General features: G+C 52.9%; 1 protein-coding gene and 4 non-coding genes across 14 annotated transcripts in view; 1 reads left to right on the top strand and 4 right to left on the bottom strand.

Annotated features, from left to right (window-relative positions):
- anks1b (ankyrin repeat and sterile alpha motif domain containing 1B) overlaps positions 1-11,317 on the top strand; it is a 148,039-nt gene extending 136,722 nt beyond the window's left edge. For 8 of the 10 annotated variants that reach the window (XM_053861561.1, XM_053861563.1, XM_053861565.1 and 5 more), the window contains 6 exons: positions 527-598; positions 1,978-2,064; positions 2,798-2,935; positions 3,334-3,501; positions 9,648-9,739; positions 10,393-11,317. In XM_053861561.1, the coding sequence (XP_053717536.1) occupies positions 527-598; positions 1,978-2,064; positions 2,798-2,935; positions 3,334-3,501; positions 9,648-9,739; positions 10,393-10,441 (606 nt within the window). In that variant the 3' untranslated portion in view covers positions 10,442-11,317. Of the gene's footprint in view, positions 1-526; positions 599-1,977; positions 2,065-2,797; positions 2,936-3,333; positions 3,502-8,187; positions 8,311-9,647; positions 9,740-10,392 lie in introns of all 10 variants that reach the window. The other 2 variants (XM_053861571.1, XM_053861562.1) reach the window with 2 other exon arrangements.
- A 2,064-nt stretch (positions 11,318-13,381) lies between these two features.
- On the bottom strand, positions 13,382-13,466 carry trnay-gua (transfer RNA tyrosine (anticodon GUA)). The gene is given in 2 exon segments: positions 13,382-13,417; positions 13,430-13,466. It is a non-coding gene; the product is annotated as a tRNA-Tyr (tRNA).
- A 596-nt stretch (positions 13,467-14,062) lies between these two features.
- trnat-agu (transfer RNA threonine (anticodon AGU)) lies at positions 14,063-14,136 on the bottom strand. The gene has a single exon. It is a non-coding gene; the product is annotated as a tRNA-Thr (tRNA).
- A 261-nt stretch (positions 14,137-14,397) lies between these two features.
- trnat-agu (transfer RNA threonine (anticodon AGU)) lies at positions 14,398-14,471 on the bottom strand. The gene has a single exon. It is a non-coding gene; the product is annotated as a tRNA-Thr (tRNA).
- Positions 14,472-14,977: 506 nt separating this feature from the next.
- trnat-agu (transfer RNA threonine (anticodon AGU)) lies at positions 14,978-15,051 on the bottom strand. The gene has a single exon. It is a non-coding gene; the product is annotated as a tRNA-Thr (tRNA).
- Positions 15,052-15,537: the final 486 nt, after the last annotated feature.

The following is a 15,537-nucleotide window of genomic DNA, read 5'->3' on the forward strand; positions in this document are numbered from 1 at the left end:
CATACAGAAATAAATGGGCTTCACAGCATGAAGAGAGAAAGAATCATTGTTGGTATGAAGCTGAGGCAAAGAAGAAAAAGATTTGTCTGGAAACTCTCCAAACCAGAATGAAGTTCTTTGGCCTAAACTGACAGATTTTTGTTTTCCCTCCAGGACTGACACTGACCAGAAACTCGCAAGTTAGTCTGAAGATTACATGTGAGATTGTGATAAGATCGAAACGTTATTTAATCTAAAGAAATCATGACATATTATTGCCATATTGCCTGGAGACATGTTCAAACAAATGCATTTCCTGCTTTGGTTTCTGGAACCAGCCAAGATAGCAGAGTGCCAGCTACAGTTTTTCACATACTAAAAGGGATTTTCTGCTGGACTTTGGACTAAGCCTGGGATTTATTCAATGAACCAAGTGTGTGGTTGCTTGAAAAAGACAGATCTGACACTCGGACACTCATCACACACACACACACGTGAGGACCTCCAGCCTCCATTCCTGTCTGACCAGCTGTGTGTCCTCCCACAGTACCTGGGCTCCATGCTGGTGAAGGAGCTGAGGGGGACCGAGTCGACGCAGGACGCCTGTGCCAAGATGAGGGTAACCCTGCAGCTACACTTCCTCTGCTGTTGTCAGACCAACTAGAGGGCGACGTCATCGCCGGCCAGTGTTCAAGATAGAGATGCTGCTTTATTGTCCCACGGTGGGGGGGGTGTGAAGACATGCAGGAACCTGGTGTGACAGCTACATAGACATGAGACAATAAGTGTTTGTGAATGTATGATTATTATTGTTGTTTATTTTTATCGTCTAAACCCCAGAGTCACAGTGACTGTTCAGTTTCAGTCATGGAAGTTAGTGCTCTGGTGGTGAACCTCCCGCTCATGAGAGGACGTGTGGCGGAAGACTCACGTTTCAGTAGCCAGGACTCACTTCACCCGACCTCCATGCTTGGAGTTTTCTCTCTCAGCTACTGGTGTCTTTCTTCTGAGCCCACTGCCTCGCACTCGAACTCCGAAGCAATGACGGTGGATTAAGTATAAGAGGGTTTATTTATAATGCTGTGGAGTGAGTGGCTGGATACTGAGCCTCCCCCACCCCCCACCCCCGGCGTCTCAGCTGTTCCCACTCTTTTCTGGTGTGTGTGGTCGGAGGTTGCAGCAGAGTGTGGATCATTTGAATATTCATGGGCGTCAGGATGGCTCAGGGCGGGTCAGCAGCGTGAGGTCAGGTGCTGCTTTCCCCTCAGCCTCAGGGCTCTGCACTGGATTCATCTCCGGCTCCACGCAGCAGAGAACTGACCAATGAGCCGTGACGCCGTTTGACAGTGAACGTCAGAGTAATGTTGCAGTACAGCGAGACCAGGACTCATCTCACGTCCAGCGCTGAAGCAGGCAGTGGTGCTGGTGTAGCTGTGAATCAGGTCAGGGTGGGCCTCATCTGGAGCTTTGGAGTCACACCTCAGACCCGTCCACCCTCTGTCACTCGTCCAGAGAGCTTCCTGACCGAGGATCAGCCAGGCGAAGTGACCGTCGTGACACGCAACATGACGCTAGTACCATTGTGTGTCAAAGTCCAGCCTGTCTTTCTCCAACGCGTACGGTCTGAATGAAACTTCTTTGACAACTGAAGCCTGAAGCTCCCACAAACCACGTCAACTTGGTGACCGGTGCAGAGGTTTCCTGGCACGGAGAGAGAGGTCACTGCAGTCCACAGTGAAAATGATGCGGGAGTGAATAGAATGGACGCTTCTCACCAGCTGTTGGAGACGGTGACTGCTCAGTGAATCCTATTCATCCAGGCCAAGAGAGGGACACGTTGATCATGATAAATGTTAGAACGATGCTTTCAAGGTCGTTTCTTCATTGTAATACATAAAGCCGTAAATGACCCCATGTGACGGTCAACTGTTGAAGTCCCCAGAGTTGCATGGACTCTAAATCTGTCTGTCCTCACCTTCCATGCGTGCGCCTTCCAAGAAGTCCACGGAACAGATGAAGAAAGTGCCGACCATCATCCTGTCTGTGTCCTACAAAGGAGTCAAGTTCATCGACGCCACCAACAAGGTAACGGTGTTCGCCCTGTTCTGGGAAATACACTGTGGTGTGGAGAGTGATGCGCCTGCAGCAGCTCCTCAGAGTCTGGGCCTGTGCTGGGGAACCATAGTCAACCTAGTGGTGCGAGGTGGGTCCAGTCCAGGGCCTTCACTCCGGTGCTCGATCAGATCTGGTCATCTAACCTCATCTTTGGTCATGGTGACAGCCAGGGCAGGAGGTCAGATGCTCCTCCCCCTGCTGGCCTGCTAGAACCTTCAGTTTCAGTCCGCCTCAGTCGGCCACGAGCTTTGATCAAGCCTCAATATTCTCATGTGTCTGACGCCCCCGATCACACGCTGGTGGCGTGAAGGAGTGAAGGTGTTAAAGCATGTCTCCAGAGACGCTGCTGAGGGAAGGCGAGAAGATGAGCTTCATCTCTCTGAGCCGTGGTGAGCAGAGCTCTCAGGCAGAGGCCGTCCGAGCATCTCCTGCTCTGCACCCACCCGTCCTCTTCAGTTCAGGATGGCAGCACAACTGTGGCTGAAGGAACGTGTTTCCTCAAAGACTCTCTGCGGTCTCTTCTGTTCAGAGCGCACGGCTAATGAGAGTGTTCTCCGGTGACTTCACCACAGGTGGCGCTGCAGATCTGGGACTGAGCTCCGGCCCCCGGACACTTCTCTGTGCATGAATGTGCTGCATGATAGATGGAGTTGAAGTGTGAGTCTCTCCGGAGGTGATGGACTGTCTGTCCTCTCTCCCGCAGAACATCATCGCAGAGCACGAGATCCGGAACATCTCGTGTGCGGCTCAGGATCCAGATGACCTGTCGACCTTTGCCTACATCACCAAAGACCTCAAGTCCAGTCACCACTACTGCCACGTCTTCACTGCTTTTGATGTGGTCAGTCGCCGACACGCCCACCATACTCACGATAGATGCATGACTCTGTCTGTTCCCAAGCAAAAAACAGAAATTCCTCTTCTGTCACATGTATGTGTCACGTCACCACACACTGCGAGAAAACTTTGGTGGTTAGCTGCAGCCACAGACGGAGGTGTCATCGATTCCCTCTCATTGCTGCGCATCACCACATGAGTTCACCACCTGCAGAATAATGTGGAGAGCAGTGAGCGTTGTTTGTTCTGAACTTTGACCTCTCAGTGATGACGTGAGCGAGTTCAGACCCATCAATATGGAGCCTCTCCATGGGGCCTGGAGGTTCCAGGTCTGGACGCTCACCTGTGAGGAACCTGCACCTGAACACCGTCTTGCTCCTTGTTTCCTGTGGTCTGCTGCAGAACTTGGCGTACGAGATCATCCTGACGCTGGGCCAAGCCTTCGAGGTGGCCTACCAGCTGGCCCTGCAGGCCAGGAAGAGCGGCCACGGCTCCTCCACGCTGCCGGAGAGTTTCGACAGCAAGCCTGGCAAGCCGGTGCCCAAACCCCGGATCAACATCCGAAAATCTGTGAGTGAGACGCCTGAGATCTTGAACTGCTACTGACGTCCCTCCATCTCCATCCATCTGAGCGCCTCCATCTTGCTCCTGTCACCCACGCTTCTCTCAGTCACTGGGCCTAGATGTAGGAGGTGCAGATGATGATGACATGTGACCCGTGACATCACCCGACACAACGCAGCGTACAAGCAGACTCTCAGGCTGCAGAAGCTGAAAGTACACAGCAGGTTCTCCAGGCGAAGGCTGGAAATGTTTGTTTTTTCCTTCCTCAAACAGCCTGAAGACGCTGTAAATATTCAGTTCACTGACACTTCAGAGAGAGAAGAGGCACATTTTAGAGAACAGAAACGTTAAAAGCAGCAGCTGCCGTGTGTGTTGTGCTTCATGCCGCTGAGGGAGCGTCTTTGTGTCAGCCCTCCAACGGCTGGAGTCGTGTTGTGCCACAGCTAGCACGCGGGAGCAGGCGTGTCCGATGGACAAGAGACCCTGAGGACCCCTCTGGGGCCCGACTCCTGCGTCTTTCATCCGTTACTGTTTACTGTTGCGAGGGCAGTTAGGAAACTGGTCTGTAGGTGGAGTGTGCTGCATGCTGGTGAGAGGGAGAGGTCAACAGTGAGGTCACGTGACTCTGCCGGACCTCTGCCAAGCAGCTCTTGGATTGCTAGTTAAATTCAAATGAGCTGCGTGGGACAGCAGGTGGCAGCAGCGTTCCAGAACTCAGGCGCACAACTGAGGGCCAGATCTGGCAGCTGTGATGGCATTTTTTCAAACTTTCTAATGAGTAAATGAAAGAGTCACTGGCACTTTCTACCACATGCCATGCCTTTGAGTCAGATTAGTCGATTGGACTGCCTGTATTCTTCCTGCAACGGGGGAAGTGGGGTTGTTACGGCAGCAGACAGACATCAAAGGCAACCAATAAACATTAAAGACAAAGCAACAGCACATTCAACACTGTAGAAACTGAAACAGAATCAGAGCAGAAGATTAATGATGCTAAAAATATATATTATTCCAAGTATATATATAAAATGTACTTCATTTATTGGGGGGGTCGGGATCAGCCAATCAGCAACAGCGTTGTCAGACCAGGAAGTAGAGCATGTTGCTCTGAAAACACAATGTTTTGCTTGTGTTTGGTAGAAAGTGTGGTCGAATCCTTCATTTGAAACTCCATTTTCTAATCTAAGAGTTTTGAAAAAAGGGCAGGTGTTCAGGTATTTGGGTCGACGGGGTCCACGTGGTTCCTTAAATCAGTGAGTCGTGCTGCGCACAGACAGACACAGAGTAAATATATCCAGAACACTTCTGAAGTCCTTCCACGGCTGCAGCGTCTAACTTTAGAGCAGAATCACCTGTTGACTGGCCGCTGCAGCGCCGTCTTTGTCTCGTCACACATCACTCTCTATTTTGATTCGCCCCCCCGTCCTCCCCTCCAGCACACCTCCATCCGCACCTACATTTTCATCACCGGGCTCCAGTTACGGCGGCGGCGGCTATATCCGTGTGTCGGCGCCGGGTTCAAACACTTGAACCTGCCTTGCATGAGCTCAGCCTGTTAAGTTAGAGGGAGACGTCACATGGTGAGGAAAGATGGAGCGCGACACAGAGGCGGACAGAAATAGAGGCTCTGTTGTGCTGTGTGTGGCTGGACTTGAGGAACCGGCCTGTGGATTTGCTGAGTGGGCAACTCTCGTGGCTCGTCGCTTTCTTGCATCCCGTTTGAGTGTGTGTGGAATTGGTTTAGCTATTCTTGTTTGGCCGGTCCTAACAAGTTCAACCTTGAATTTGAGGGTGAAGACTTCAAATAAATGGGCTCCAGTCTGGTTCAGGTGAGCCATGTGTTTTGGGGGGTCAGGTTCAGGAGAAAAGGCTGGGGAAAGGGTGATGGCCAGGGGAGGTCCTCACAAGGATAGAAACGTGTGTGTGTCTTCCTTCCACCTGCGAGCCGCCGCTGCAGCAGCAGCACCTTGAGACTCTCGCTGGTGTGTTTCTGAGGCGGCACATCAGACCCCACCCTGCAGCTCCTCCTCCTCCTCCTCCTCCTCCTCAGTTTTATGAGCATCATGTCAGCACACCTGCTTGTAAATCCTCCCCGACATCGAGTGGCGAGTGTGAGCCTGCCTGGCTGCCTCTCCCGCTCACTTGTTAACCCACTCTCCCCCCGGTAAATGACTGGCTCTCAGTGGGGCACTGACCCCCAGAGAGTTGGGAAAGCTGCCGACCTGTAGCTTCAGACCTCAGAGCTGGAAGCCATGGCGGAGCAACGTTCCTCTCTGAGTGTGAGGGGAAATGCTGAGGATTAAAGGAGGAAGCTGTGGAGGCTGGGCGTCTTCTGAAGGAAGCGCTGCTTTAGATGGTGTGGCAGGAGACGCTCCTCTCTGGATGATAAACCACTTGATCTCAGTCAGAGAACATTTCTGCTATGAACAATATGATACTGAACCCAAGTGTTGAGGTGCAGAGGGAAGGGACAGAAGGGTCGAGGGGTCAGATGCCAAAATATTTAATCACAATTAACGTAACACAAGTTTGACTCAGAGACGTCCCAGAATCTGGATGGAAAGTTCTGAACCTGACAGAAACAACAGAATCAAGTGCGTCTCTTCAAGCAAAGGCAAACTGCTGCCATGCATCTGCTGCCTAGATCGGGGGTGAACCTCCAGTCCCAGGCTCAGGGCCCCACTGTCCTACTGTGCTGCTGAACAGAGCCACATGCTACAAACACGTCAGGCTGTGAGGCGGCACCTGAGCAGCTGCTCACCTGACTCAGTATAGAGGTTCAAGCTCCTCCCTGTGTGTCACCAGGTTGCTGGTTCACATCCAGCGTACGTCTCTGGTGCATGTCTTTTTCAAACCCCTCCATTTGACCCTGATCCTCCTGGAAATATCAAGCGGCGTAGATAGAAATGTGGGCGCCATTGACTTGACTCCTCTATGTTTGGACGTGGCTCCTGCCACCAATAACGTGGCCCCACTCTGTGTGTGTGTGAGCCACGCTGCAGACTGGAGCGTCTCCTCTTCACGGACTTCACCTCCATCAACAGTGAGTCACAGGTGAAACACATGCCAGACCTTTAGTTGAGGGAAGGACAGAGTCAGACGTGGAACTGAGTCATGTCAGGGGTGTTGATGGTGGGTCTGATGAGGCTCCAAGTCTGAGGACTCACATCACACTCTCATCACCATTGAACCTGCAGCCAGGTTTATTGTTTATGTTTCAACGTTAAACGCAAGTCAAAGTCCTTGAACAATATAGTGACCTCTCACCGGAATAGCTCTCACTCTTTCCTCTTATTTCCTGTATGAACCATCATCTCAACAGCAACTTGACCAAAACCGCAGCCAGTGCTGCGGCTCATTTGGTGAAGAGCCACATGAGGCTCGGGAGCCGTGGGTTGACCAGGCCTGGCCTGGAGGTTGTCCTCTGTAGACTGCAGTCACTGGCGCTCAACCCATGGCATCACATATTAGCCTTGGGAAAGTTGCCTTTCGTGTCATGTGCTGACGACAAAGGCAGCCTTCGGCGTCGCAGGATGACGCATTGGCAGCTCAATACACCAATAAAAGAGCTTTTGGGGTTAGGGTGAGCCATGGGATGGCGCTCCATTCATTCTACGTTTAATAATGTGTCAGTTGTGTCAACGTCCAGACTCCTCCTTCAGCACGGCTCCCCACAATGTTCCCCGCCTCACGCACCCCCACTTGTGCGCATGCAGTCTACACTGAAGGCTGCCTCTGTCGCCAGTATTCGGGCGCAACAGTCCACTTTCCCAACGTCAATATCTTACGCCATGGGAGGAAGACAAAATATCTGGTCGGCTTTGATCCCAGAACAGCTCAGGGTGTTACGTGTGACAAATGCACGCGTGTTGAAGGTTAGAAAAATCCCAACACGCAGCTGCTGCCATGAGCTTCCTGATGAGGTCAAGTGACGCCGAGTTTCTCAGTGTTTATGACGTTAGAAAATGAGGTCACAACTGACTAGCTGTCAGTGAGAGAGACCAGGCGGCTGCTCAGTCCCACCACAGCAGCTGCAGTCAAGACCTGGGCATGTCAACTCAATAACCCGAGCCCCGGACTGAAAGCTTCTCACTGTCGTCGGGAAGAGACGGGTGTCATGATAGAGTTGTGTGTTGTGAAGCTGAAAATCCACTTGTGTTCTCTTGTCTTGTCAGTCAAACACTGTCGATAAGTAGAGAGTGTCTTGAAGTGAGGGACAGGAGTGCTCACTCTGGAGGCATTTTAAGACAATTCTACACCCATGGAATCCAAAAATCAGGCAATATTATGGCATAAAGTGGTAATAATATTCACGCTTCCCTCCGTTAGTTTGAAGGGTTCGATGTGTGGAAAAGCAAGTGTATTGTTGAGCACTTCCACCCTGAGTTCTGACTGCAACATTGGTGACCTCAGTTCTGACCTCTCTCTCTCTCTCTCTCTCTCTCTCTCTCTCATGTTTCCTCTCCCTCCACTCTTCCACCTGGCTTTACGTTAGCAGGTGGTCGCCTGGCTGAGTGTTGCTGTGCAGTTTGCCTTATCACTGTGCTACAGTGTGATGGTCTTGCTTGCTGCCGTTGCCGTGGCGATGGCACTGGTTTGCTGCCGAGCTTTGGCTGGGAGTGCTGTGGTTTTTGCTCAGTGTTGCGCGGCAGCCTTCCACTGACCTGTGTGTGTGACCCTCTGCCCCTGTAGGTCATCATTCCCCCCTCCAGCCGCTGGTCACTGGGTCACATTTACACCCCTCACCGGCCTCCTCTCCACCCTCCTCTTCCTCCCTCCCGACTCTTCCATCTTCCTCACACAGCTCACTCGCAGGTCCTCCACGCTTTTTCTCTCTCTTTTTATTTCGGGGTGGTTCCATCTGTGGGCGTCTGCTGACTCTCTGTGTCCCTCCATCTTCACCCAGCTGCAGTGTCAGAGGTCGTGACCTCTGTCTAGCTACAGTTCACTTTTGACTGGGGCCTCCACGTTAGACTGTCGTGGTTTCCTCGTCAGGGCCTGAAGAGCAACAGGCAGGAACCTTTCACTGCAGACACAACAGACCATGCACGTCTCACCAAGCTTCAGTTCTTCCTAAAGTTACGTCACTCGAGCACCAGCGCCATCTAGCGACGTCACTGAGGCACCAAACACCGGCGCCATCTAGTGACGTCACTGAGGCACCAAACACCGGCGCCATCTAGTGACGTCACTGAGGCACCAAACACCGGCGCCATCTAGTGACGTCACTGAGGGACCAAACACCGGCACCATCTAGTGACGTCACTGAGGGACCAAACACCGGCGCCATCTAGTGACGTCACTGAGGGACCAAACACCGGCGCCATCTAGTGACGTCACTGAGGGACCAAACACCGGCGCCATCTAGTGACGTCACTGAGGCACCAAACACCGGCGCCATCTAGTGACGTCACTGAGGCACCAAACACCGGCGCCATCTAGTGACGTCACTGAGGGACCAAACACCGGCGCCATCTAGTGACGTCACTGAGGCACCAAACACCGGCGCCATCTAGCGACGTCACTGAGGGACCAAACACCGGCGCCATCTAGTGACGTCACTGAGGCGGCAAACACCGGCGCCATCTAGCGACGTCACTGAGGCGCCAAACACCGGCGCCATCTAGTGACGTCACTGAGGCGCCAAACACCGGCGCCATCTAGTGACGTCACTGAGGGACCAAACACCGGCGCCATCTAGTGACGTCACTGAGGCACCAAACACCGGCGCCATCTAGTGTTTTCTCCGTGAAGGTGCCGATGAGTCAAGACATGTCTAGGTCTAGGACCATCTCACAGTTTCACTCCTGCAGATCAGCTTTGCAAATTCAAATGCAGAAACCCGACAGTCCACAGCTCTGTGCGGCTCTGGTGATGCTGGGGGCGGGGCAAAGCTTCACCTCTGGAAGTGCTCTTCAAGCACAGGCTCCTCCCCCTTCCAGGTGAGCCGGGACCCAGAGTGTGGATGTGTTGCTGCCCGGGGGTTGCTCACCACGGTGATGGAGAAGCAGAAGCTTGTGAGAGCCGAGGCAGAGGAGCCACGCTGCTCCCGCCGTGATCCGGGCGTGTGGCGTGGACGCGGGGACGCTGTGTGGCGTCCCACCCAGAAAGTCATCTCACGCTGCTTGTCTCCACCTTCTCCCCCTCTCCAGATGGAGCAGCCGTCCATGGACCAGAAGGGCCACGCCAACGTGCCGTGGATTGTGGAGCCGGGTCAGGAGGCCAAGAGAGGAGTCAACACAAAGTACGAGACCACTATTTTCTAACATACACCCGCCTTGTCCACTCCCGTGTGTGTGTGCCTTTCAGAGGTGGCCCCTGTAGGGGGCCCCGCCCCGGAGACGGGCATGAGCGCCGCACGCCGCCGCGCCACCTCGCCGGCTGAGAATTCAGACAAAGCAAACGCCCCGCCCCGCCCCGCCCCGTTAGCCAGCCGAGCCTTCCCCTGCATGCCTCCCGCCTGCCGGGGTGACGCATGGCCTTCCGACCCCGGGCTCGGCGCACTCTTGCCTCCACCAGCAGGGGGAGCGCCGCCTCCTCTTTAGTCAGCAGCCAGGCACTGCTTCTAGATCCTCTCCTCCTGCCTCCACCCCTCAGCTCTCTGTCGCCCCCTTGCTTTCATGTCCGCTCGCTCCCACCACAAGGAGGACTGTTGTCTGGTGACAACCGGAGGAACCGTAGAGTATGTCCACACCAGAGCCGTTCACCATGATCTTCCGAGGCACTATCCATCTCCTCAGTGTGTATGTCCTCGTGGACCTGGTCTCTGTCCTTCAGTTCCCACTGAGCATGTGGCTTGTGAGACGCATGGCGGCCATGTTGGATTGGCTGAGCAGGGGGGCCGGCGAGGAGGCGGGGTGCGAGGGCTCTGGATAAGTCATGTCATCTCGTTCGCAGGGCAGTGGCGGACGCTCATGTCTATTACTGTGGATTACAGAGAATGTAGCCAGCCCTAAACACGGACCTTGTCCAACATACAATGCAAAAACTGAAGGAGCGTCGCGTTCGCTTTCGAAAGAACTACAAACATGGACGCTACCGGACGGTGTTTAAGGTTGACTACCGTGTTTTCCCGCCACAGTAGACGCTCACACAGCCAGCAGGAGGTGCTTTGAATGTAAATGTGACCCCGGCGCCGCCCGCCCCGCGCCGGGCCGGGTCGCCCCCCGAGGGCCGGCAGGTGACCCCGCTGAATCGGCATGGATTTTAGGACTTCATTTTTAGCTTTTTTTTTTTTTTCTTTCCAGTCAGAAAAGATATATGCACAAGCGTGTCGCTGCGGCAACGCGCTCGCGATGCAGGCGTCGCCCTCCAGGGGGCGTCTCATCTGAGGGTGGAAAAAGAACAAGCTTTCTCTTGGTATTGCCAGACATTTTAACGTTGACTATGAGAGTATTCTATGACCATGATTCTTCTTGTGCAATTCTCGTCCGATGTCGTCTTTACGTCACATTATTTTTCTATGGTCTGTTGAAGTGGGGGACCCTCCGCCACCTCTCAAGGCGCTCGGCTCTTGGCTAGCAGAAGTACTATTTTAACAGCGGTGTAACTGTATGATTTGCGGCTCTGTACATAGTTCTGTTGCTCATACGTGTGGAGGCGCGAGGCCTCGGCGCTTCCTGCCACTGGAAACGAACAAAGGTACCGTGTGTGAAGAAGAGCGCCGGACTGTGTGTGCAGTCAGAGCTGCACTGGTGACATCACTGCTGAGCGACTCATGTACATAGGCTTGGGGCTTCCAGCACACTGATTTTGTAATTTTTGCCGTTCGGCCTATTTATATCCTTGTAAAGCACATGAAATAAAAGACTTCTACAACCGAGGTCGGACTGCTTCTTCACTGGCCGGAGTCGATCCCTGCAGCCGACACTTGAGCTGTGGGAGGAAACCAGAGTGCCCACATGAGCCCCACGTTGAAGTTCACTCCGAGAACCCGCGGGCTGGGATCAAACCTGGCTCCACCGTGCTGCCCTGGAAGGAATCCTGTTCCCAGGAGCTCGACTTCCTGCTCTGCCACCCAGCTGGTTCCAGAACTGTGCTCCCAAACATGAGGTCGTGCTGCGTCCTCACCTGTGTTCTGTCGCCTGTCCTCCGCTCTGACTCCACTCTTGCTCTGTAAGAGTGGGAGAGGAGCGATGTGACCGGGGAGGACGATGAAGGTAGGTGAAGGTGGAGGAGCCTGACATGCTGAGGCAAGCCAAAAGACACAGAAGAGAAAGGTCAAGGTCAGCCACATTTTTCAATGTGAATGAATGTGGTATCTGACTGAACCGAATGATGGAGCCACACAGACATTTAAACAACACAGTATTGTTGATTTTGCATCAGTTTGACCACAGCACCATAAAACACCATGGTGACTATATTCAAGTTTTTATATCACCTGATTGAAACTAAAGCTCTTTTCATGTCTTGAAAATATTTGGATAAGAATTTCAATTTTATAATATTCCATGAAATTGCTTTTTGTAATTCACTTGTTAAAGTCCCACCACTAATATATATAGTTGGGGACCGGACCCCTCAGGCGAGCAGCCGGGTGGGTGACCCAGTGGGCCTCCCCGGGACCTGCAGGTGAAGCTGCTCACTGAGGTGTGAGGGGCCCAAACGTGAGTTCCACCGACAATACACCTGGCTCCTGAAGGCAGCAGGAAGTCACCGGGGTCACGTGGTCTCCGCCGACGTGCAGCTCTGAACCAGCAGGAGGCGACGGAGGGAAGCCTGCAGGAGTCCGGTGAAGGACTCGCTCATCTGGGTTTATCTCGGCCACTCAGGAGTCTGACCTCCGAGGTCACACACCTGAGGTGCAGTGGCCTCGCTGTCCTGAACTATCATTGACATAGCTGTGATGATTGTTGTGCTTGGCCCAGTGCAGCAGGAGCATTTGGGCTGTCAGGGGCCCTCAGAGAGAAACCACCTGAGGGCCCCTTTAATGAGGCTGCCGCAGCTGTGCGCCCCCTGGCGGAGGGCACCGGAACACCCGCGTGACAGCACGCGAGCGAAGCCTTCAGACGGCCAGAGGTTTTCAGGTTTAGACACAAACACCTCTGGGTTTCAGAACCAGCATGATGCAGGCGTCATCCACCGGCCGCTCCAGATCCGCCTGCCTTCATCCAGTATTTCAAAGTAAAAGCCTTTAGAAATCTTTGAAAGTGGATGTGTATGTGTTTCAAATTGTATTTTGGAGAATCCCTCAGGTTGACCACTATTCCACTGGTCTGGACTCGAACCACTGAAGTTTGACCTCTTTCCCGTCTGTCATTTCAAAATAAAGGCCTTTTGAATACTAACTTTAGACAGTGAACGGAGAAGAGCGACATGAGGATCGAGCTGTTCCACATCAGTGAGGAGCCATTGAGAGCCTCGGGTCACATGACACAGGTGAAGACCCCCCCCCACATGTTGTCATGACTCCTCAGCAGATCTCTGAGAGACGTCCAGGTGAGGGCGCTGTCAGCAAGCGGCACCAATGGAGACCCCCTGACCCCAGAGGCATCAGGGTCTGTTCCACAAGTCTGTGGAACATTGAAACACTGACAGAGGAATGTTCCTATATCAGTGTTTCACTGCTCCACAGACTTGATCTCCAAGACCACTGGGCTTCTCTCTTCCTGTGTGGCGCTGTGGCTTAGTTGGTCAGAGCACCTGTCTAGTCAACAGGAGACCCTGGAGTCCCCTGTATTAACTGCTGGATCCCAGCTCGAACCCAAACCCCTGACCTCACCTCAGTCCCACAGCTGTGGAAAGTGATGAGAGCAGTGTCACAGGTCATACAACATGGAGGTGGAACATACAGCTGACCAGATCTGGAGGCTCTGACCACACACAACGGGTCATGGTGAGGAGCAGAGAAACCTGGATACAGGTCAGTCTTCAGAAAAACAGTTCCTTCGAGCCGGATTTGAACCAGCGACCTAAGGATGTCCATCTGACTCTACAGTCCTCCGCTCTACCAGCTGAGCTATCGAAGGAGCACAGCCATGTTTCATGGGAGGTGACTGTGGGAATACGTGCTGCTTCCCTGTTACATCATGGTCAGCACTCTGGACTCTGAGTCCAGTGAGTTCAAGTCTCGGTGGAACATCACATTTACACTCTCATTTTGGTCAGAAGGAGCTCCATTGTGTCTTTGTGGAGCTGGAGAAAGTGTGCGACAGAGTTCCAAGAGAAGAGTTGTGGTATTGTATGAGGAAGTCTGGAGTGGCAGAGAAGTGTGTTGGAGTGGTGCAGGACATGTGTGGCAGGTGTGAGACAGTGGTGAGCTGTGCTGCAGGTGGATTCAAGGTGGAGGTGGGAGTGCACCAAGGCTCAGCTCTGAGCCCCTTCTTGTTTGCCATGGTGGTGGACAGATGAGGTCAGACAAGAGGCCCCTGGGATCTGCTCAGTCTGAGCTCTGCCAGGTGTAAAAGACAGGTTCCACCCAGACTTGAACGGGGATCGCTGGATTCAGAGTCCAGAGTGCTGACCATTCCACCATGGAACCACTGGTGCTGAGGTTCCTTCATCAAACTGGTGCCATAAATCCTGCTGTCTTGATAAAGTGTCTAAAAGCAACGCTCCACCTCTGAGGCACTGCTGGGATTTGAACCCAGGGTCTCCTGTTTACTAGACAGGCGGTTTGACCAACTAAGCCACAGCGCCATGTTGCCTCCTCACAATCACATGACGCGTCACATGTCATGCTCAGACTGCGGATGTCAAATGTTTGACTTCAACAAGGTGTGTCACGTTGACACTCCACGGCAGTGAAAGGTTCTGAATCACTGACGGACGATTTTCCTGGACAAAAGAGAAGAGGTGAATTTGCAAATCACAGGATGGTAGGGGAAGGTAGTGCCTCAAATTGGCTTCTGCAGCAAGAGACGCACGAGACTCATGCGTGACTTGAACAAAAAAAAGAAAAGGCACTGCTGGGATTTGAACCCAGGGTCTCCTGTTCACTAGACAGGTGCTTTGACCAACTAAGCCACAGCGCCACACAGGTGAAGAGAGAAGCCCAGTTACATTGAGGACCAAGATTGAGGAACTCTGCGACCTCCCTCGGTCTTGAGGAATACCCAGAATGTGTAGTATCAACGATGGCATCCAAAACAAAGAGACCCAGCTACAAATGTTTGTGTTCATGGAGATATAAAAGACAGAGACCTTGATAGCAGAGGATGGTTTGAATCCATCGACCTCTGGGTTATGGGCCCAGCAGGCTTCCGCTGCGCCACTCTGCTTCCATGATCTGACACTGAGCTGGGATCCATGTGGAGGAAGGCTGCAGGAGGGACACTGAAGTAGTTCAGCGGCTGAAACTCATCAAATTTAAGGGATAAAAGTGAGGTTCCACCCAGACTTGAACGGGGATCGCTGGATTCAGAGTCCAGAGTGCTGACCATTCCACCATGGAACCACTGGTGTTGTGGGTCCTTCATCAAACTGGTGCCATAAATCCTGCTGTCTTGATGAAGTGTCTAAAAGCAACGCTCCACCTCTGAGGCACTGCTGGGATTTGAACCCAGGATCTCCTGTTTACTAGACAGGTGCTTTGACCAACTAAGCCACAGCGCCACACAGGTGAAGAGAGAAGCCCAGTGGTCTTGGAGATCACAATAGCAGAGGTTCCACCCGGACTTGACCTGGGATCACAGGACTCAGAGTGCTGACCATTACACCATGGAACCACTGACGTTCTCTTCATAGTGGTTCTTGGATATTCCTTGTCTTTGAACTCACTTGGCTGAGTTTCCCAAATGAAAAGTTGATGATGATGACAGGAGCCTCGTGGTCACTTTCACTTTCATGAGGCTGCTGTTGGCCTGACCACCCTCTTTTGGACACCTTGGCTTTCACAATGACCTGGGACCATGTTTCACTTCTCTGTTGTTCCAACAACAAACCTGCCACTGTGATGTCTGGCTCACGCAGGAGAAGGCGCTCTGCGCGGTGCTTTAGCGGAACACAGCGGCCCATGAAAACACCAAACTCACATGCAGTTTGGGTCCAACTGACTCGCAAGACTCAGACGTTTCAGTGTGTATGCAGAAAACATGATGA

The sequence above is a fragment of the Synchiropus splendidus genome, chromosome 4 (assembly GCF_027744825.2).
Source record: "Synchiropus splendidus isolate RoL2022-P1 chromosome 4, RoL_Sspl_1.0, whole genome shotgun sequence".
NCBI lineage: Eukaryota > Metazoa > Chordata > Actinopteri > Syngnathiformes > Callionymidae > Synchiropus > Synchiropus splendidus.